Genomic DNA, 23,254 nt, shown 5'->3' on the forward strand with positions numbered 1-23,254 from the left:
TAGATACTTATCAGCTGGGATGTTCCTGGCACATGATTTAACATCTCTAAGCCTCAGTTTGATCCTTTGTCAAATGAGATCATGTATGTAAAGTGCTCTGCAAAACTTGAATGTGCTAAAATGTGCTTGATGTGCAAAACTAGATGTGCTAAATGTGGGTTATTATTATACTACTAAAATAGAAGGTTCTCTCTAAAGTAGAGAGCTTTGATGGGAGGAGTGGGGGAGAGTAGAAAGATAAATAGAGCCTTTAAGCATTTACTATGTGCCAGCACTGTGCTCAGTGCTGGGATATAAACGCAAGTAAACAAGACAGTCTTGCTCTCAAGGAGCTTATGTTCCAATGAGGAAGGACAACACATAAAAAGGGAACTAGAAGGGGGAGGTACCTCCGGTAGCATAGCTAGAAAGCTGGACAGGAAGTGGCAGGCAGGCCTCCCCCACCCCCAATATAAAGTTCATCTCTCAGAGCCAAGGGACTCAAGGGCAGAATCCAGGAGACTTGTGGAGAGGAGATAGAGGTGATGGTCTCAATAAGGAAGGCATGGGCCCAGAGAGACAATGCCTGCACTAGAAAGACAATCCTCAGAGGAGATATTCTTATCAATACCACTCCCTCCTTCCTAGTTCCACTGCAACTGCTCTAAATTTGATGGTTATTCGAGGAGCAGGGGCACACACACACACACACACACACACACACACACACACACACACACTTCCTTCTGTAACACAAGGGAGTTGGGCTGAATAATCTCCAATGTCTTTTACTGTACTCTATGATTCTACGAATGTCACTTTCTGCCATGCAGCCTTCCCAGCTCTCCTTAGTTGTTTTTCAGTCACATCTGACTGCTCATGGCCCCATTTGGGATTTTTTTGGCAAAGATAGTACAGTTGTTTGCCATTTTCTTCTCTACCTCATTTTACAGATGAGGAAACTAAGGTCAACAGCATTCAGTGACTTGCCCAGGGTCACATAACTCAAGATGAGTCTTCCTGACTCTAGTCCAGGACCCCTAGCTCCCAGGATCCCCACCAAAAAGTAATTTTATCCTATCTATGGACTGACATAGTTCATTGGACCATGAGTTTAGAATAGGAAGAGACCTTAGAAATTATCTGGTCCAGTGGTTCTTAACCTTTTTGTGTGTCATGGACCCCTTTAAAGTCTATGGGCTCCTCAGAAATATATTTTTAAGTGCATCAAATAAAATATATAGGATTATAAAGCTGCAGACCTCCTTAAAGGAAGGGATTATGACTAGTACAAGATTAGGCACCTAGTAGGCATTCAATAAATGTCCATGATCTACAAGAGATAAAGATCTCATTCAGAGGTCTAGAACCCAAGTCTTGAGAATCCCAAGGCCAGCTTTCTCTCTACTGCACTACATTGTTCTTCTGGTGCTAGAGCCTAGGTTGGAGGTGGTTGCTTCTTGGAGTATTCAAATAGTCTGTTGATATTTTTTTCTTGAATTCCCATAGGGTAGAGAACTCAAATGATGTGGGGAAATGCAGAGACGATGGAAATCAGTCTTGCATGAACCAAAAATTGATTAACCAACAATTATTTCTGAAGAACCTACTAGGTTCTAGGTACTGTGCAGTACCTAGCTGTAGTGTCAAATAGAAACAGGGGTCTCTAAATCATATGTAAGGATCCCTGTGTCTGCATACTGATTTAGAAAACCGTATTTATTTATATAGTTCCTTTTTTATTAATACATCAACACATAAAAATCAGATACATTTCAACGGTTCAGATGGCACTAGGGAGTGTCACCCCTCGCATGCAGCCAATGAACCAAGTGTTTGATGCCTCTGCTCTAGGGAAACAAGTACAAAGAATGAAGCGATGAAGCAGTGAGCTTACATTCTAGCCAGGGAGACGATAAGTACATATGCAGAGATATACAGCGTCACTAAAAGGTTCATAAATGCAAATATAGACAAAGTAGTTACATACAAAGTAGTTTGAGAGGAAGGTCCCTAGTAATTTGGGCACGAGGAATAGCTTCATGAAGAAATTGGTGCCTGAGCTAAATCTCAGAGGAAGAGATGAAGGCAAGAAATTGGATAGGGAAATAGGGCAGAATCACATTAGAAAATCCACAGAGCAATAGCCAAAAGAACAACCTTGCCTGAGTACCTCCTCAGTCCCCAAATCTTCACATGACTCCCACTAACTATGTGACAAATACTTGTCACTAGCAATTCAGGGCTTTGACAAATAACATAAAAACTACCAAGAGAAAATAAGAAAAATTCAAATTACTTTGGGGCAAGGAGGGAAGAGACCACAAATGTTGAGACAAAGACCTTTTGATGGAGAGACGTTAAGACACCAGACTTTGGTTTGTATGTCTGTGGGAGAGGAAGAGGGAGAGAGGAAGAAGAGGAAGGAGACTGGTTGGGAAGAGCTCCCCTGGGGTATAGATTTGGTAGAACCGAACAATTTACATCCTTTTAAAACTAATGCTTAAACTTATTGCTAACTAGGTGCTTAACTCCACTGTTTCTCCTACTTAGAACACCGGTTCAGTCCTGCACTCTACATTTCAGTGCCTTGGAGCAAAGCCCCAGTTATCCTGCTCTTTTTACGGCTCTGATGATAAAAACTTAGTCCAGGATCCAAGTGGAGAACATGAGGAAGTAGTTGAAAATAAAGGATTGTAGCATTGGTAGTGGTTGGATATGGGGATATAGGTTGTGAGTTATCCTTAGTCAATTTTATTTTATTTTCAGTTTTATATTTTCTCCCTTCCACTTCCCCTTTCCCCTCTCATTGACAAAGAAAAAAAAGAAAAAAACCTCTTGTGTCTTCAGCTGACATCTTTGTACAGAAAACTCCCAGATAAGCCTAGAAAGACCTTATGAATTGATGCAAAGTGAAGTGAGCAGAACTAGGAGAGCATTATATACAATAATAGTAATATTGTTTTGGTTTTTTTTTTTGCAGGGGGGGAAGGCAGGGCAATTGGGGTTAAGTGACTTGCCCAAGGTCACACAGCTAGTAAGTGTGTCAAGCGTCTGAGGCCGGATTTGAACTCAGGTCCTCCTGACTCCAGGGCCAGTGCTCTACTCACTGCACCACCTAGCTGCCCCAATAATAGTAATATTGTAAAGATAAACACCTTTGAAAGACTTAGGACCTCTGATCAACACAATCACAGGCCACAGTTCCAAAGGACTCATGAAATATTCCATCTACCCCAAAAAAGAGGACTGATAGACCCAGAGTGCAGATTGAAGCATATTTTCTTTGCTTTCTTTTTTTCAGACATGACAAATGTGGACATTTCTTTGGCTTAATATAGTTGTAATGAGGTTTTTGGTTTGTCAGTGGGTGTGCAAAGGGGAAGTGGAAGAGAGAAAATACAAAACTGAAACTAAAATAAAATTGACTAAGTGATCATAAGATGGTCACCTGCTCATGCTGGACGAGAGAGAGTGTCCTGGAAGTACAAAAACAAGTTGGGGGACTTTCCAAAGAATCATCCACCCTAGGTTGGGACACAAAATTTGAGCAATGCAGGATGGAGATGTATTTGTCAGCATTCTTGTGGTTGCACAAGTGAGTTTCTAAGTGGTAAACAAGAAATAAACATTGCATTAAAGTTTGAGGCCTATTATAAAGGCATAAGAACCTATGTTATCTAATTATCTCTATATGATTTATGTAAAATACCATGCTGATTACTACTGAATGGAATAGAGTAGGGATGCTAATGAATCATATCTCACGAAACACAACATGAAACTTAATATCTCTTCTCCTAAACAAGTTCTTCAGACTGACTTCACTTTCTACCAGTGGCATCATCATTCATTCAGTCTCCTACATTTGTGATATCATTGCCTCTACTCTTCCTCGACTCTCATCCAATCATCTGCCTATGTCTTTGTTGAGTCTAGGTCTTCAACACTCTTGAAATCATCCCTCCTGTTTCCATTACCATCACCCTGATACAGGGCCTTATTTCACCTTTCACCTTAATTATTATAACAAATTCCTTTATTAACATTCACTTTCTCATTTTGAATTCTAAATTCACTCTGCCCCTCCATCCCCTTCCCTACCCATGGAGGAGGCAAGCAATATGATTCCCATCATACATGTAAAGTCATATAAAACATTTTTTAAATTAAATTAATTAAATTAAATTAATTTTTCATTCATCTACTTATACAATAGATTCCTAATAGATTGTAGCAACAATCTTGCTAGTAGCTGTGTAAAAGCAACAACAACCAGCACACAGAAGGACGCTAACACAGGTTCTTTTGATCTGCATTACTAAGGAAAGCAACATTAAGGGGTTAACAGTCTTACTTTAATCCAACATATGAATATCATTCACTTAGTTCAGGAAGAAAAAGCAGCAACCTGAACTTCAGAGCAAACACAAATTACAAACATACACAATATAAACAGACCAAATCACAATTCATAGTTACAAGAAAAGCATCAACATCTGGGTTTACAAGCTGGAAGGCTCTTAAAACAGCTGCCCAGAGTCCCATGCCACTCTTCCAGTGACTGAGTGTCCCAAGGGAGAACACCAACCTCTGGGTGTATATATCTTGTTCAGGGTCAAAGGTGTGTTGGCAATTTCATCTTGCCCACCTGGCACACGATATTGCCTCAAAGTAATTACTTGGGAAGGTTCGGGCAAAGTGATTGGATCCATCTTGATTTTCCCCACTAAGACTGCATTAATGCCCATTTTCCTCACAGCAAATTGGTATTTCCCTTCGGGTAAATTTAAGGTCATACCCTTCAATATGTCTATTCCAATGATGTATTCGGGAATAGGCACAATAACCACATTATATTCTTTCTTGGGCAACTGTCCAATTTTCATCATTAATTTAACTTGCCTGGCTGATATTTCAGTCCCTCCTAGTCCTGTAATGGTAATAGGAGTTCCATGGCTGAACTTGTCTGGATTTCCATAAATAAGGGTGGCCTCGGCCCCGGTATCTATTAATGCCTCAGTTATCGTACTTGACACATTTTTCCAATATATGGTCAAGTTAATGTGAGGTCTGCAATCCAGCCTGTGTATTTCCTTAATTTGGACTGGGGCTCGGCCTGTTCCCTAGTATTCCCTTTCATGTGATTCACTTGGGTTTGAAGGTTCAACATCTGTAGCATTTGCAGGAGCAGTTCTTATTTCCCTATCTCTCCTGTTATCAAGTCCTTTATCTCTATACATTCTGTATAATTCATTGGTTGGAATGCCATCTATCATTTCAAAACCTACCCCTGCTCTCAATAGAGCAGTAAACATTTCTTTCCTTGTTACTCTCCTTTGGTGCCAAGTTTGCTGGTTATTCACCCTTCTCTCTCGAGGAGATCTATCCCTTCCCCAGTCACCTAAGTCATGTAACTGTAAAATCTTATTTATCACTGTTGTAAGACGGCTCTCTACTTCTCCAAGTAATAAATTCAAAATTAGTTGTTTATAAGCAGGGGGAGCTGTCCTAATTATTAAATTCCTATGAGGCAGTCCCATTGGATCATTGTAATATTTGTCTGCGGTTCCTATCATAATGGCAGTCTTCATCACCTCCTCCTTTAGTCTCATGATATAATCTCTAAGTGAATACCAGGGTCTGTGCTCAGTGGGCCACATAGAATCAGTAGCATATCTCTTATTGCATCCCACAGCGGCTAACGCCAACAGAGTAGTCCTGCTATCACCATCTCCTTGCTGATGATGTTCCCTAAAAGCTTGTTGAACTAGAGGATCATGGCTGATACCTATGAATCTCATACAGTCTGTCCTATCTACTGATATTCCACTGGCCCCTTGATCACTGAGTCTTACCATCCAAGATATCAATGGTTCTCCTATTCTTTGGCTGAATCTACTCAAAATATCTGTGACCTCTTGCAGTGAGAAATCTTCCTGAATTTCCCTTGTAACTGAATCTTCACCTCGGGTTTCTGTCTTCCTCCTTTGTATGGGTCGAGCCCTTGTCTGATCATTTAACCATCTCCTATTCTCTGTGTGAGGCACATCCTGAACCCCAGTAGTGTTTTGTGCCTCAGTCCCTAACGTTGTCTCATTTTCCCCCCACTCACTTCCTCTGCCACCATGGGTAGGACGAAGCAGGCAGTCAGGCTCTTTCTGGGCTGGGTTGGAATGCACTCTTGGCTTATTTGGTCTCCTGTTGCTCCTAGCCACATTAATAGAAAAGTTCTCATTTGAGTCAGTTTGGTCTCCTGCTATCTGAGATTCCCCTTCTTGCTGTGGGGTAGGAGTGCCCCCATGTCTTTCACTTAATCTCAATCTTTCGTATACTAGCCGGTAGGCTGATAACACTATCCAGCTTTGCCTAGATAGTGATGCCCCTGACTGAATCCCAACTTCTTGTAAACACTTTTCTAAATCCCTAGGATCTCCTCTCCGTAGCCTTGGTTCCCAGTTTTCACAGGGTCCAGCTTTTTTAGCCAATTCTTTTGCTAGGGAGGAATAAAATGGATCCTCCCATCCTGGGATATTCATCTCTTCCTCTGAAATTGTTCTGCTTCTAAATAGAGATCTTATACCTAGCGATCCCATCCGCGTTGCCAAATGTATTAGGAGGGCAGAGTTTATAACCTCAAAGAGGATCATAAACATGTCTGAAAGGTTTGGAACCGCCGGATATAAGAAACTCTCAAAGTAGAAGGCAGAAGAATCAAAACATATATTTAGGCTCCACAGTAACCAACCCATGAACCAGCAACCCCATTTTGATATATTGATCAAAAGCTTCCAGGCCCAATAAGTACGCCTTGAAAGAGTAACCAGGAGGCTACAGAGAAGCATGATTGCGTAAAGCAAAATCATGCTTCCCCCTCTATGGTAAAAAGATTACCCACTGGCCTGAAGTCCTTGTTCAGCTTCCTCCCGTAGGTCAGCTCTGCCACTGGCAGCTCCTGCTTCGGCTGGGGCTGTGGCTGTGGCTGTGGCTATAGCACCCAGTGCTAGCATAGGTCCCCTAGAGTTTCTTTCTGACCAGCTATTCAACCCCCTTACCATCTCTGGGCTGAGAGCTCTGGATGCTGCTACTACTGCTGTCTTGGCCACCTCCAAGGCTCACCACTTGTGCTGCTGCTGTGCTCTGGGCCTGTGCCTACTAAGTGTTACAGATCTCTCCTGTGGACCTCCTAAGTTGTCTTAGATTGGAAAAATGTCTCCCCTGACCTGTTATTGGCTCTGCTGTTCCACAATTTGATTTGAGGCATTATTTTAAAGTTGTTTGGAGGGCAATGTTGGGAGAGTTCAGCTGGGCCTTGACCTGTGCTTCATCATCTCTGTATCTGTTTTTAAGACAGCTTAAAGATAGCTTAAAACTCCACTCAGACTTTTGGGACACCCTGTATAGGTTTCTATGTTAAAATATTATCTAAGTTAAAATATTAACTTTCTAAAAGTGAAGGATGTAGTCTTTCTAGTCCATATAGTGCTTGAAATAGAACCATGTATGAGGAAGAGGCATGCAAATACTTTTCTTGCACAAGTGGAATCTGATCTTGCTATCACCAGTGTTAGGAACAAATTATAACTTTTAACAGAAGGAAGAAGTATTTCTCCAATATATCTTCATCCCCTCACTCAAAGTGAGAACCTGAAAAGACCTTAGCCTAAAAGGGCCAGAGTCTCCCATTGTATCCTGGGCCATTTCCAGTCATCCTGATAAATATCTGGCCACTAGACCCAGATGGCTCTGGAGGAGAAAGTGAGGCTGGTGACCTTGCACAGCCCTCCCTAACTCCAATCAAGTCAACTGCAAGTTATATCATCATCTCCCTGATGTCATGGTCCTCTTTGAGAACAAAGAACCGGCACAATAACAACAATTTATTAAATGTCTACTTAAAAAAAATTAAAGCAAAGGCAAACAACAAAAAGAGAGTCATCTTGCCTATTTCCTTGTGCCTTTTCCAGAGTAGAAAGGGGGAAGGGTTCTCTCCCCTTGAGCACCCTCCCCCCACTTGGGCAATGAGGATCTTTTAGTAGAGCACCTCATCCAGGAGGACATGCCTGGCCCCACAGACAGTAGGACCAGAGACTCTAACTGTGATTTTGAGCTGAGCTGCTATGAGGAGCAAACCCAAGGAACTCAGTGGAGTGATCTGTCCATTGGATACAAGGGCTGCAGTGGGTGAGGAAAGGGTGGAGTGTGGGGGAATGTGAGAGAGAAAAGACACTGGGTCCCTGAAGTTCTGGAGCTGCAAATTGCCTTGACCGTGTGTGTTCTCTTTATTTGTGCCTGTGCTAGTGAACTCTGTGTTTGTGCCTGCACTGGTGAATTCTATGTTTGTGCTCATGCTAGTGAACTCCACGTCTGTGCCTGCACTAGTGAACTCTGTGCTTGTGCCCAGTCTTCCCATTGATGCTGTGTGCATTTTGGGGAGAGAGGGCCCCAGGTTTATGGACAGAATATTTTGTTACAACTGTTCATGTTATGCCATTTCATAAATGCCTTTGTTTTAAGCTTGTTGTGTACTCTGGCAGACTATTTAAGGTAAACACATTCATGGGGACACATGGGCTATTATTTCAGGTGTGTGACCTCCCAAAGTACTTCGAACCTGGGGTAGTCATCCCCTGGGAAACCAAACCACAAACCATGATGGAAATAACCTAGAGAGGAAACTATAAATATTTGTTTTTATTTCCCCAGCTAATTGTGAGCCCTTTTGAAGCTGGCTCCAGGTTTTATTTATTTCTCTCTCCCCATAGCTTCTAGCAAAGAGTCTTGAACATCACAGGTATCAAAGCACAAAGGCATTTGGACACGGAGTCAGGAGAAACCTGGGTTGGGAACCTACCTCCATATTAACTGTATAACTATGGTCAAGGCTTTTCTTCTCTCTGAGCCTCATCTGTAGGATGGGAATAAGATTACTTATAGTATTACAGATGTTTGTGAAAATCAAATGAGATAACATGTTAAATGCTTTGCAAATGTGAGCAGTTATTTTCTAACTGAAAATTAAAGTTCTTACTGAAAAGCCCTGTCCATTGAATGAGTAAATGAAGTAACTTGCTGTGTTTTCACTCGCTTGACCACCTTTTCTTTTCTTCTTCAAGGAATGTTTTCTGCATGCCTGAATTCTGTTTCTATCGGGTCTCCTTGCCTCTTCCCTGGACTTTGAGCCTATCACTTCCTCCTTTCTTTTTCCTGATTAAAACTCCTCCTCCAATACAGCCTACAGTACTTTCATTTTCCTCCTAGAACAGAAGCTGGTTGATAGCTGAAGTGAGACGCTCCATCGTTCCCTTTCCCAGAGCAGGTACACCCCTAAGGCAGGTAAGTATATTTCTTTCGTCTCTTCTGGTCTTCTTTCTCCCTGCATCCCTGACTCTTGCCTGGCTTTATCCCTACCCTCAACCCCCTCCCCCATCCCTCCCACTTCCAGGAACAGAAGTTGTTTACCTCATTTATTCCACATGTTTGTGGACCTGACAAACGAGACTTTTGTGCTTAAAGGGAGAGGAATGGGTCTGGAGACAGGATAGAGGAATGGGAACAGGGTGAGGACAGTGGGATGGGAGGGGAGTGGGGATGAGGCGGGGATTGTGGGATCGGAGGGGAATGGGTCTCGGGGGGGCGGACAATAGTATAGAAAGAAACCAGTGCTAAGGTGAAGGCAGTAGGAAGTATAGGGGCCAGGGGCTGAGCAGGTGCAGCAACTGGTATTTGGAAAGGCTGGGGCAAGATACTGATGGGCAAGAGCAATAGAGTTGAACAGACCAGAGTGGGAAAGAATGTGGACTAGGACTGAGGAAAGGACAGTTGGATAGAGCTAAGGAGGAGAACAGTGAAGGGGGAAGGGAACAAACATTATTAAGCACCAGCTATGTGCCAGATACCAAGCTATTTGACTCACAACAACCTTGGAAGTAGATACTATTATTATCTTCATTTTACATTGAGGAAATTGAGGCAGGCAGAAGTTAAATGATTTGCCCAAGGTCACACACAATTCGTAAGTATCTGAGGCTGGATTTGAACTCAAGTCTTCCTGATTCCAGACCCAGCACTCTATACACTGTGTCTATCTCCTAGCTGGCTGGTAGAAAGTGGATGGTAAATAGAGTTGAGGAGAAGAAAGGTGAATGAGATAGCAATAAAAGGAGGACAGTAGAAAGGGGGAAGAAATGAGGTTGAGGGGAGGACAAGTGGATAGGAAAGGCACAGAGATGAGAGGAGTGTGGGGTGCCAAGGTCCAGCTCTAACCGTGTTCTGTTCTATCTCTGTCATTTTTTTATTTCATCTTCTCAAGGACAAAAAAATCCTTCTTGATGGAAAACAAGAATCATCATTTGTAAGTAGAAGTGATGGTTAATATCCAAGCATGGGCCCAGGTTAGAAAGATTGGGGTGTGCTTAGCCTGGAGAAGTCTAGACTTAGGAGGGGACATGATAGTTAGCTTTTAATATCTGAAAGGATATTGTGGAGAAGAAAAAATCTTGTTCTTTGTTGCCTCTTACAGAGGGCAAAATCACGACCAGTCAGTAAAATTTACAGTAAGGCAGAGATTTCAATTCTATATAAGGAGGAACTTTCCAGAAATTACTGCTATCCAACAAGAGAATGGTCTACTTCGAGAGTGGGGAACCAAATTAGAGGGTTTGGATTCAGTCAAAGGGCTGCACTTGAGGACCTACAGGGCCACATGTGGCCTCGAGGCCATAGCTTCCCCACCCCTGGCTCTACTTCAACCTGTAGAAAACTCCTCTTTGCTGAAAGTGTTCACACAGTGATGCTAGAGGGCATTCCTGCACTGGGTGACAAGTTAGACTGGAAAACCTATGATATTCCTTTTCATTCCAAGATTTTATAATCTGGGATCAAAAAGAATATAAACCCCTCTCCTCCACTTCTTTTCCAGTCTCTCCTTCCCACAGTGATCCACAGAGAAATTGATGCACAAAGAGGTATTTTAAAAAAAGAAATTATATATCAAAATAGCCTACTTACATTTGGTCCCCATTCCTGTTACCCTTCTCTTCTCTTAAATGAAATATCCTGGCCACCAGATGTCAACTCCCCCCCATTAGCTCCTGCTGCCCTTCCCAGATCTAGACATCCTTCTCTCCAACACCTTGTTCTGCATCTTCAGATCTAGCTCCCTTCCAAGAAGCCCCTCACCAAGTACTTCGATTCACACAATTGATTTACTGAAGACTGACCTTACCTGCTCCATCTGCTGGGAGTGGCTTCGGGATCCTGTCTCCCTTGAATGTGGCCACAACTTCTGTGCTCAGTGCATCACCTGCCATTGGGATTCAGGTGTTCCAGGTTCCCAACCACCTTGCTGCCCTGAGTGCCAGAGGAGGTGTGATAGGAGGCAGCTAGTTCCAGACACCCGGCTTCGGAGTCTATTGGAGACTATGAACTTGCTTCAGCAGAACACAAACTCAAACCAGGTCAGGGATTGAGGCTTCACAGTTTCATGTAGGGAAGGAAAAATTGATTTTCTGGGTCTGACTAGCCAAGTGCCTAGCATATTGAAAGCACTTAATAAATTGCATCTTGCCTGATTCAGGAAGAGGTTGTGAACTTTGGGTTAAATCCAAAAAGATTAGAATGAAAGATGGGGAATTCCTTCATTATACTTAATAGAGGTGGGTACTCTAGGGTCAGATCCAAGAATATTAGGAACTTTACAGTACCTTTCCTTCTTCTCCGAAGCCCTACAATGTTTACAATGGAGAGGCAAAGCAGCTGGTTCAAACTGACTCCACGGGAGGTTTCACCCTCTTTCCAGAGGTTCTGGCTCAATGTCTGAATCACCCTCAAGCCAAGGACAGTCCAGTCTGTCTCATCTCTGTCCAGGGGGAGCTGAGAACGGGAAAGTCTTTCCTTCTCAACTATCTAATCCGAGGAATGCAGGGTCTGGTAAGGCATGGGGTTGGGATTCGATGGCCTGGACAGATAGAGGGGAGGGAAGGACAGGAACCCTGGGAGAAGGGAAATGAGTTGAAGCCAAAAGCTTCCGAAGGGAGCTTTGGGCTGGAGGCCCAGACCTGGATTTTGAGAAGGGAGTAAATAAGTTCTAAAGGAGAGATTTTGTATAGATGATAGCTGGGTCCTGGGGAGAAATAATTAATTCTACCTCTTTTAGGAGTCCAAGGATCCCCAGTGGATGAGAGGAGGAAGAGCTTTTTCAGGGTTCCAGTGTGAACCAGGAGCTGAAGGCATCACTAAGGGCCTGTGGCTCTGGAGCCAGCCATTTATTCTGGAGAAGGATGGGATGAAGGTAAGAGTCTAGAACAGGGGAGATAGGGAGACTGGAAAGTTGGAAGCAAAAAGCAGGGAGGCAAGGGGTGGACAGTGGAAAAGAGAAAGAAGAGTGGGTGTAGGGGATGGGGAAAGTAAAAAGACAGAAGAGAGAAGAGAAACTGAGGGAAATCAGGTAGGTGAAAGGTTAGAAGAATTGAGGAAGTTCTGAGGGAAGAAGGGGCAGAAGGATGAGAGGATGAAGAGGAAGCTCTGACCTCATGCTCTGTCTTCCCTTCTCCCTTCCAGGTGGCAGTGTTTCTTGTGGACACAGAAGGTGCTTTGAGTCTAGAACAGGACAAGGAAATGAATGCTAAGCTCGTGGCCTTCAGTATGCTGCTCAGCTCTCACCAGGTGATAGCCTAGGCCCAGGTGTTTTGTTCCTTAGCCTGTGGGCTCTTTCTCTAAGACAGCTTTCCTTCCAGTTCACTGTAGGATTTGTAGGCCAGATTTGAATTATCACTCAGGAGTTGAACCAAGAGGCAATGATGGAAATCCTTTGCATCATCGAAAAAAGGGCACCTCAATGCACTGCCTTAATGGCATAGGACTGCTGTCGATACTATTGTAATTGGGAAGGAATGGTGAATAGTTGTAGAAAAAAATCTATAAGGTCATAGGATTTAAAGTGGATGTGATTTGTATTTTTGAATCATTATATTGTTGGAATATATGCTGTGTAAATCTATCAAAAGATGAGATTTCTAGGCCAATGAAACTGAATCTGGATCAACTCCCATGTTCTTAGTGAAAATGATGGCTTGATCCTCACTAGTTTCTATGTTTGCACTTAATATCACCTGGCCTTAAGGAGCCCCTGAGGCAATATTTTAAAAGTAGGTTATAGAAAATTTCCTCTACCTTCACCCCAGCTCCTAACTCTAACTAGACTATACTAGGTTTGATTTCTGCACAGCAGCCAAGAGAGGCAAGATCTGCTAGTCATAAGATCCTTCCTGCAAAATAAGTCCTCTTCCTCTCATAAAATGTAATAATCCCATTTTGGGAATGTGCCTATCCTTAAAAGGAGGGTTCATATTTTCCAAGATGCTCAATGATCAAGTTTCCTAGGCTCTCCTGCCCTGCTCTTCTTCCCAGTTCCCTGTCTTCCTTGTTCCTTAGATTCTCAATGTCTCTCGGATGGTCAAGGAAACAGATCTGGAGCTTCTGGAGGTAAACGGATACTTGAACTTCTGCTGGGGATTGAGGGGAAGAGAAGTGGTATGAGATAAAGAACTAGGTTTGGGATAGAAAATGTCTGGTTTCATAGTATGGCCATGAGAACCAGTAGCTATTGAAGGAAAAGGTTTTGGTTTTTCCAGTAGAGTCTAAGGGACCTGGAGTGTGTGTGTGTGTGTGTGTGTGTGTGTGTGTGTGTGTGTGTGTGTGAGAGAGAGAGAGAGAGAGACAGAGAGACAGAGAGAGACAGAGAGAGAGAGAGTTAAGCATACCTTGGCACTATGACAAGAAGAGTCTTAACTTACATCTTCTTGCCAGATGTTCCTCCACATTGCTGAAGAGATGGGAGAATATTTTAAGATGGAACCAATACAGGTGAGGCACTATTTGCCCAGTGCATTTGCCCTGAGACTCTGACCCTTTCCCAAATCCATTTGTTGAACTTTTTTTTTTACCTTTTGTTCTTTTTCAGCATCTGGATTTCTTAGTTCGTGACTGGTTTTATCCAGCTACATTTGGAAAGCAGGCAGGCCAAAGATACATGATTGATGTGATCCAGGCAAGTGGGAACATTGATTTGATTTATTGATTCATTCATTCAGTAAGCATTTATTAAATGCCTGCTATTAGCAGGGATTGTGCTAGGCCCTAGGAATGCTGAGTCTAAAGCAAGACAGTTTGCCCTCAAAGAACTTATACTTTTTTCGTGGTGTATGAGTATAAGCATGTATAAAATCATTTGTGGGGAAGTCACTAGCAACTGGGGAGAATCAGAAAAGGCTTCATTTAGCAGGAGTCATTTGAGGTGAGCTTTGAGGTGGGGGTAAAGAGAGAAAGACATGGCAAGTTCAGGGAGGAGCAAGCAGTAGGTCAGTTTGGCTACGTCACAGAGTGTATTAAGAGCAGTAATGTAATGAACTTGGAAAGGTAGGCTAGAGATTATGATGAGGGACTGTAAATACCAAACAAGTTTATATTTAATTCCAGCCATTGAAGCTTCCTGAGCAAAGGACTGACTTATAGAACCTATGCTTTAAGAATATCAATTTAGCAACTATTTGGAGGGTGACAGGAAAGAAGGACATGAGGCCTGGGCTCAGGGAGGAAAGAAAGGTAGTTCTGGAGTGTGGACATTCAAAGTGGGAGAGGGCAACAGGAACATTGGATGGGAGAAAGAAGCCACCACCTGAGGAAGCTCATCCTGAGGTCTTGCTGTCTCCTCAGAAAATTTCCGACAGATATCCCAGGATTCAGAAGACTCTTAAGAGGGAACAAGCCTGCTGCTATCTCTTGCCATTTCCTGGAAAAAATGTGGTAGTTAACAGCAATGGAAATCCAGAAGGTGACTATCCCTCTGTCCAGAAGTCTATAATCCCTTCTCAGAGTGTAACTGATCTTGCCCCCACCACCATCCCGCTTCCCTTCTAAACTCCAGCCACCCTACAACCCCCCCGCCCCAACTCAGATCTCCCAGGATCACAGATCTTCTCTTCCTCAGACATGGATGAAGATTTCTATCAATATCTACATGACTACATCATTGATGTTTGCAATTCAGCCACTCAGCATGTGAAAAGGCACTCAGATGGACATATTCTCACTGGAGGGGAATTAGCTGAAAACACCAAGGTACGGGAAACTTCCCTCACTTCCATGAATCTTACACCTAGATGTCCATTCTCCCATGACCCCTAATTATCCCTTTAAATTTATCTGCAGACACTCTTTGACCTGTTAAAGAAGGAAGAATTTGGATTTTCATCCTCGTTTGATTCGGTATAGTCCTGGCTAGTAGTTCTGGGAAGGAGATTAGTCCTAGGTTGAGAACTAAATCCAGGGATTCAGAGCATCTGTCTTCAAGGGAACATAGGGTTGGATTAGGATTAAGTAGGAAGAGGAGGTAGGGGGAGGGCTTAGGACAGAATTCCAAAATGGAGAGGGTGAAGTACAACATGATAAGGGGTCTTCTTCTCCTTTGACAGGTGGTTACTCAGCTCCATGATCTGAGGATGATTGAGGCTGCTACAAAAGAGTTGGAGGATTTTGTGAAGGAACAGGTGAGCCCTCAGGCTTTTCATTGTCCCTCTCATGTATGAGATACCCAGAAGAACTACCCTAGATTCAAGATACTCTGTGGGTTCAAATCCACTCACAGCACCTCATAAATTCCCACTGATTTTTCTACATTTTTCCCTAGTCATCCAAGAGATACAATTAGTTCAAAGCAAATGTGCTTAATGAAATGGCAGAGTTAGAAGATTTGTAATAGAATATTCTCTCCATGAATGTAGGGTATTTTATCCCACAAAAACATATGCTACCATATGCTCACAGCTGTTATTTTTATACATGAACTCACCAGGGGACATGAGGGTTCCTAAAGCATCAGAGGCAGTTTAGTTGCCCCTCTATATTTATTCCAAAGTGTTCACTGATGTCCCCTGGTGAGTTCCATTGGGTTCACTGAGCCAGAGTTCCTCCCTATGGGCACTCCTCCACTAGGTTTCCAGTCTCCCCGTTAACCTCATCTCTTTGCAGCCAGCTCAGCCATTTCAAGTTAAGTCTGCTAGGATGTAGTGGTTAAATCTTCTACCTCATAAGGCCTGGCTGATAGCTCTTTAATCATAGTTATTGACTAGCCACCACAACCAGGTGATAAAAGCCAAAGAGACTTTTAAAGCTAAAATTTAAAAACTAAGTCTTTATTATTAGACCCTATGGACTGGGAACCAAAGCTTTCTGTTCATTATAATTAGTAATTATAATTAATGTCTAGATTAATTATCAGATAATTATCTAGCTTTGGGTTCAGATAATTTAACACATTTCCAATATCCTCTCTGGCTTAGCTTCAAATGAATTTGAGTCAGAAGCAAAGGCAGGCTAAGGAAACAAAGTCACTGGCTTACACCTACCCAGCCTGAATTCTTGTCCACAATTGTAATGACTAAACTTGGCTTCCACCTTTCATTGAAGACATTGGGAAGTATGGGTGTAGAATTTTGCATATACTGTCTAATAAAATTAATCTGTTGGGTGCCAGGAGAGGGGCATATTTGTAAAAAGAAGTGAGATAGACAGATAGATAGATAGATGTAGATACAGATACATACATACATACACACACATATAGGGAACAATAAAACTTTTTTTCAAAAAAAAAAGCATAGTTAAGTTCATCTGGACTGGCAGGGTGAAGGTTGCCTGAATTCTCAGAATCAAAGGGACCTGAATATCAAAGGCTTGGGTTCAGGGAGAGAGTGCCTGGGTGCTCAGCCAGCAGTCACAGTTTCTTCTTCCACACTTTCAGAATTCTGTCACGAAGCCCATGTTTGCTTCTCTGAAGATTCTTCCTGGAAACATGCAGAAACGCCTCTCAGCCAAGAAAGATAAAATCTTAAATCATCTCAAAGAGACTTTGAAGAGCCCAGGGAAGAATCAAATCATGAACAGATTTGAGGAAGATATTCAGAAGATAGTTAAGGACTTCCTGGATTCTTATAAAAAGCGTTTCTGTGGCCACACTGCTGCCCTGGGTGGACTCGCTGGGGCAGGAATCCTGGCGGTGGCCGGTGGTGTAGTGGCAACTGCTGTGGTAGCTACTGCTTTGACTGTGGAGGCTGCAGCTGCGGCCACAGGGGCTACTATGGGTGTCACAGTGGTTGGTTGTGGTCTAGGGGCTGGCATTGGGGCTGCTGTGGGTAAGGCCAAAGGTAGGGAAAGAGTTCCTCAAGAGGGAGAGGAAAACCCTCTTCTGAAGGATGATGAATGAACCCTGGAAAACCAAGTAGAAGGAAAGAGGGAGGGAGAAAGAGCAATGAAGTATGGGGCCCTTTGGACTACCAGACCTTGTTTGTTTAACAAGGTTAGGGCACTGGGGTGGTGGCTAGGATATTGTTGAGTATTTGACCTAGCAAGTAAAAGATGGACCCGGATTTACTGATCTAGTAGGAGTAAGCAGTGCTTAGGCCACGTAGGATATGGTGGCTTTAGGACCTATTTCGTGGGCCTGTGTGGTTTGTCACTGATTTTATGCTCTTTCTAGATTAGGTCTTCCCTGGGCTCCCTTCCTACTATCTACTGGTAATTGACCCTCCCCCTCCTAACTCTCCATTCCCAACTCAGGAGGCAATTATTTCACCTGTCCTCAAAGACTGACCACAGAACAGTGTCCTGTTTCACTTCTACTCCCTGAGGCCAGATAGGTCTTGGCCCTGACTAGGAGTGTATGGATGGTCTACCTGCCATCTAGCCTGTACTTGGTCTGATCTAAATGATTTCTGAAAAGATAAGATAGAGCCTAGCCCCCAAATCCCAGTCTAAAGCAGACAGGATACTATTTTGTGCCTCAGGGAGTTTACTGATCACAGCTAACCTAGACCAGATAAAACCCCAGTCTAAATTTCATTGCTGAGAGAGCAGGGAACCTATAGCATCTAGCTCACTGTAGAGGGAATGAAACCCTCAATGGACTAAAGCAGAATGCTCATTGAAGAGAGAGGAAAGACAAAGATGATGGACCAAATTACAGGGAGAACAATGCCACGGATGCCTGTTCCTACATAGGAGCAAGTAGTGTTACTGCCAGAGAACCCTTCTAGTCCCTTCCCCGGTGCTAAAATAGAACATAAGGAAGCCAAAATATGCCTCTTTTTGGGGGGAGCAAAGTATGTTGGAAAGAACAGTGGATTTGGAGTCTGAAGACCTGGTTTCAAGTCCCATCTCTTCCATTAACTATGTGACCTTGAGTAAGGCTCTTTATTTTTCTCATCTGACAAATAAGGATCCCTGTCTTATCTACTTCACAAGACTTTTGTGAGAAGCAAATGTGAAAGAGCTTTATCAATTGTAGTATTTTAAGGAAGAGTCAAACCCACTCTAGTGGGTAGATTTTTCAGGATGCGGTTAATTCAACTAGGGGCAACAGCTATTGGCCAGTATTAGGGAACAGAGGATAATGGGCTAGGCTCTTGATGTAAAAGGAATTGATGGGTCTTTTTTGTGCTAAATATAATATAAAGGGAAGCAACATTGTACAGTAGGGAAAAAAAGTAGCTTTAGATTCAAAAGATCTGAGTTCAAATCCCATCTCTGATACTTATCTGTGTGACTTTGGCTAGAGTTATTTGACCTCCCTGAGCCTAAATTTTCTTATTAATAAAATTAAGAGATTGGGCTAGATGGCTTCTAAGATTTCTTCCAGCTCTAGACCTGTGATTTTATGTTCAACCTAAAATTGGATGTCAAGGATATGAATAAATGAATTTAAAAGCATTTATTGAATACTTGCTATATGCAAAATACTGTGCTAAGTCCCAGGCTTACAAAGAGAAAAGCAAGAAAGGCTTGCATTTATTGAAATAGGCTATAGTCTAAATAAGGCCAGTGAATTAGTACTATTTCTTTGGGTTCTCAGTGTAGTGGCATCCGCACTCTCTGTGCTCGCTCACTCATCCCAATCTACTTTTATAATGGCAGATTTGAGTTTTGTTTTACTTCGTTTTCCCAGAATAAGACAACTAGCCAGGGCCTCCACTATTCTGCGACACTCACTTTCAGGATCAGGACACTAAGAGTAACTTTGGCGTGGAGTAAAGACCCTCTTACTACTCATCACCATAATGCCTTAGTCCTCACTTCTTTCCATTTGCACAAAATAAATCTTAATAACACCATTGGCTCTTAAACAGAAGATGTTTACTAAATGGGAAAATAAAAGTAACAATCCTAACATTTACTCAATAGAAGGCAAAAGCAGAAATAATCCTAACGTTTACTCAATGAAAGCCAACGGCAAGGATAATCCAAATATAATAGTTTACCCACAAACCTGGATGACCCTCTCCCACCAATTCACAGAGTGTCCATAGGGGATAGTTGGCACATATATAGGTGGACTCATGTTCCTGGAGCAACTCATGACTTTGGGCAGTAAGCCTTGATGACCTGTATCCCTTTAGGGAACAGTGCACTTACATAACACCTACTAAGCAAAACCATTTCTCTGCTGGCCGTTCTCTTTTTATACTTCGCCACTGTTCTGCTGGGCAAAGTCACTTCTGTACTGCTCTTGGGTCACTGAAGCAGTGTCAGAATCTTTTAGCACATGATCAAATTTGACAGGATGCTCAGGTAGTATTATGCTTGTTTAGCAAAAATATCTGAACAGCTCCCTGTGAAACAGTTGCAGAACTGTTGGTGGGGTTGTGAACTGATTTAACAATTCTGGAACACAATCTGGAACAAATCTGGAACCCAAAGGGCAATCAAACTGTGCATACCCTTTGGTCCAGCAATTCTGTTACTAGGTCTCCGTTCCAAAGAGATCATAACAAAGGGAAAAGGCCCTACGGCTACAAAAATATTTATAGCAGCTCTTTTTGTAGTGTCAAACTTGAAATTGAAGGGATGTCCATCTCTTGGGCAATGGCTGAACAAGTTGTGCTATATGCATGTAATAGAATACTATTGTGCTATAAGAAATGATGAACAGGGAGATTTCAGAAAAAAATTGGAGAGACTTACATGAACTGATGCAAACTGAAATGAGCAGAACCAGAAGAACATTGTACACAGTAACAGCAACATTGTGTAATGGTCAACTATGAATAATTTAGCTCTTCTCAGCAATACAATGATCCATGACAATTCCAAAGGATTCAAGATAGAAAATGCTATCCACATCCAGAGAAAGAACTGATGGAGTCTGAATGGAGATGGAAGCATACTATTTTCACTCTCTTCATTTTTTTTCTTGGTTTTTTCTTTTGGTCTGTTTCTTCTTTTACGACATGACTAATATGGAAATGTTTTATATGATTGCACATATATAACCTATATCAAATTACCGTTTTAGGTCGGTGGGAGAGAAGGGAGGTAAAAAATTTGGAACTCAAAATTTTCAAAAATGAATGTTAAAAATTGTCTTTACATGTAATTGGAAAAAATAAAATAATATCTTTAAAAGTGTCGCAAAACCTGCTTTCACTTTCTCCTTCTCTCTCTCTTAAGCTATTGAGGGCAGTAAAAGGAAAGGTTTCCCCTCTCTCAAGTTGCAGATGGTACTAGAAGGCAATAAATAAAGGATTCTGCTTTCCTCCAATCAGATTCCAGCATTTATAGGATTCTCCTTCAACAAAATAACTCCTTGAATCGACTGCAAGGCCTGCTTTGTTTCCCTGCTTCTCAGAGGTCTGGGGTAACGACTGCCTAAAATTGGAAGTGGGGGAGGTCAGTCTAGGGTTGGAATATTTGAACTTGATCTTTACTCAAGCCTTGGTTAGGGGCTGTGAGACCCAAACCATAAAATGTTTACATTTAGGAACTTTCTTTTTTGCCACCCTAATAGACACACCCATATAACTCTTGGATCGGGGAGGCCCTTGAAATAGCTCAGTAATGTCAGTTTTGCTCATCTCTTGTCATCTTCTTATGTTCTGCCTTCGGCAAGCAACTGCCCTTGAAGCCTTCTGTGTCTTCTGTCCTCAGAATCTTCCAGTTCCTCCAGCACTCAGCTCTGCATTTCTTATCTTCTATTTTTATCTGATTGTCTTTCTCTGGCTTATAATTCTTCAGATTGAGTCTCCTTGTGTTAGGTGATGCATCCTTCCGCAAAATCCACTTTTCCACTGGGTAGGACCCCCCCCCCCAATTGTGAAATTAACACTAATAAACATAGCTAGCATTTACAGAGTACCTTCTACGTACCGGGCACCGTGCTAAATGCCTTCCATAAGTATCCTCATGGAAACTTATGATCCTTACAACAACCCTATGAGGAAAGTTCTGTTATTATTCCTATTTTACACATGAGGAAACTGAGGCAAATAGTGGTTAAGTAACTTTCCTGGAGGCTGGATTTGAACTCCGGTCTTCCTGATTCCAGGCCCAGGATTCTATCCACTGGGACCCCTAACTGCCCTATAATTATAATTTCTGTTATAACCTTTAAAACTCCATAAACAGTTCTGTGGAAATGAGCTGATGGACCACGGTGCTCTGCAACTCTCTTTATCTCCGTCAATGCTCTGTTTTTAACCAGTTCTAACTTAGTGCATTCATGGGAGGGATGTCTTCTCTCAGGTCCTCAGACCAGTCTGTGACTTTCCTCAAATCCTTTTATCTGAGGGGCTTTGTTTCTTCTCAAGCAGATTTTGTCTTCACACAAAGGTTCATCTTCTTCCCCCTTCCAGCCACCAAAATGTCCCTCTTACAAGGGGATGTACCTTCCATTAGCTTTCTTTATCTTTATGTAAGCCCACAGGCTGGCCCAGGTGAGGGAGGCAGGCTTAACTATCAGGCAAGAAGAGCCTCCTATCTCCCTCGATTGAGGCCCCATTTTCAGTTCATTCCTACCTCAGGTTCTTGGCTTTCATTTTCCCATTAGCTCCTCCCCCTGCACCCAACGGAAGGGTGGAGAGGAAGTTTCTTTTCCTTCAGTCTCCTCTCCACCCTTAAAAGTAACACTAAGATTTGAAAAGGAAAGTAAAAACTGCCTACTCTTCACCTCCTAGCAGGCTTATTATCAAGTTCCCATCTCAGGAAGAATCTGGCCCTGGATTCTTTCTCCTGATGCATTGTAATCTCAGTTAATTATGTGACTCATATTTCTGACCAGTTTGCATTGACAGATCAAATTGGGTTTATAAAGCCACTACAATTTAAATCTACTGCCCATCTATGTTTGTTCTCCCAGCTCAGTCTCACCATTCACATTCAGTTACAGAACTGACAACATATTTGAATTGGGATAATCCTGGGGGTAGCTCTCCTACTAAATACTAGCTCACAAGCCCCAACCCATGGACTTCCCCTTAATTAGCCAGTAGACTCAGTTCTTTGAATTTTCTCAAGAGGCCATAATAAACATAGTAGTTATAAAGCATTTCCCCTAAGGGGCACAACCTTCCCACAAACACACCTAGAGATCAGTACTGGCAAGAGTGGATCTGAGCTGAGTACAGTGTTAAGGGAGCTACAGCCACAGCCACAGCCACAGCCACAGCCACAGCCACAGCTACAGCTGAAGCAGGAGCTGCCAGTGGCAGAGCTGACCTACGGGAGGAAGCTGAACAAGGACTTTAGGCCAGTGGGTAATCTTTTTACCATAGAGGGGGAAGCATGATTTTGCTTTACGCAATCATGCTTCTCTGTAGCCTCCTGGTTACTCTCTCAAGGCGTACTTATTGGGCCTGGAAGCTTTTGATCAATATATCAAAATGGGGTTGCTGGTTCATGGGTTGGTTATTGTGGAGCCTAAATATATGTTTTGATTCTTCTGCCTTCTACTTTGAGAGTTTCTTATATCCGGCGGTTCCGAACCTTTCAGACATGTTTATGATCCTCTTTGAGGTTATAAACTCTGCCCTCCTAATACAATAGGATCATGGGATAAGAGATTCATAGCTGGAAGGGATCCTAGAGATCATCAGGTCCAGCAGCAGCCCTCCCCTCCTTTTTACAGTTGAGAGAACTGAGGCACAGATAGGTCAAGTGAGTTGCTTAGGATCATGAAGCTAGCAAATGTTTAGGTAGGATTTGAACCCAGGTCCCCTTAACTCTAAGTTTCTCATCCTATACCCTATGTTATGCTGTCTCTATCTGTGTGGCCTGTTTCTTTCTTCCCTGCATGGGGCAGTTAGCTTATCACAAAATCATTGTATTGAATTTACCAAGTATAAAGTACATTTTGATTTAATTTGGAGGGTTTTATTGAACTCTTTGTCAAAATTCTCTGTATTCAAACTCTGCAATAGATGTTGGTCTATAACATGACCAAACATCC

At 42.5% G+C, this 23,254-nt stretch overlaps 1 protein-coding gene across 1 annotated transcript; it reads left to right on the forward strand.

Moving 5' to 3' along the window:
* Positions 1-9,219: 9,219 nt before the first annotated feature.
* On the forward strand, positions 9,220-19,797 carry LOC118834166 (RING finger protein 112-like). Its single transcript, XM_036741613.1, has 14 exons — positions 9,220-9,315; positions 10,292-10,333; positions 11,132-11,438; positions 11,704-11,910; positions 12,137-12,271; positions 12,541-12,645; positions 13,414-13,464; positions 13,789-13,845; positions 13,943-14,029; positions 14,695-14,812; positions 14,969-15,099; positions 15,190-15,246; positions 15,453-15,527; positions 16,781-19,797. Exons 2-14 carry the CDS (start codon positions 10,311-10,313, stop codon positions 17,240-17,242), a joined length of 1,815 nt encoding a protein of 604 aa, XP_036597508.1. The 5' UTR covers positions 9,220-9,315; positions 10,292-10,310; the 3' UTR covers positions 17,243-19,797.
* Positions 19,798-23,254: the final 3,457 nt, after the last annotated feature.

The sequence above is a fragment of the Trichosurus vulpecula genome, chromosome 1 (assembly GCF_011100635.1).
Source record: "Trichosurus vulpecula isolate mTriVul1 chromosome 1, mTriVul1.pri, whole genome shotgun sequence".
NCBI classification, from domain to species: Eukaryota; Metazoa; Chordata; class Mammalia; order Diprotodontia; family Phalangeridae; genus Trichosurus; species Trichosurus vulpecula.

Excerpts from the sequence above, each read along its gene's own strand:
- LOC118834166 (XM_036741613.1), top strand. The coding sequence starts at position 10,311 with ATGGAAAACAAGAATCATCATTT. Across the intron at positions 12,272-12,540 it reads TGGAGAAGGATGGGATGAAG|GTGGCAGTGTTTCTTGTGGA; the intron begins GTAAGAGTCTAG and ends TCTCCCTTCCAG. Across the intron at positions 13,846-13,942 it reads TTAAGATGGAACCAATACAG|CATCTGGATTTCTTAGTTCG; the intron begins GTGAGGCACTAT and ends GTTCTTTTTCAG.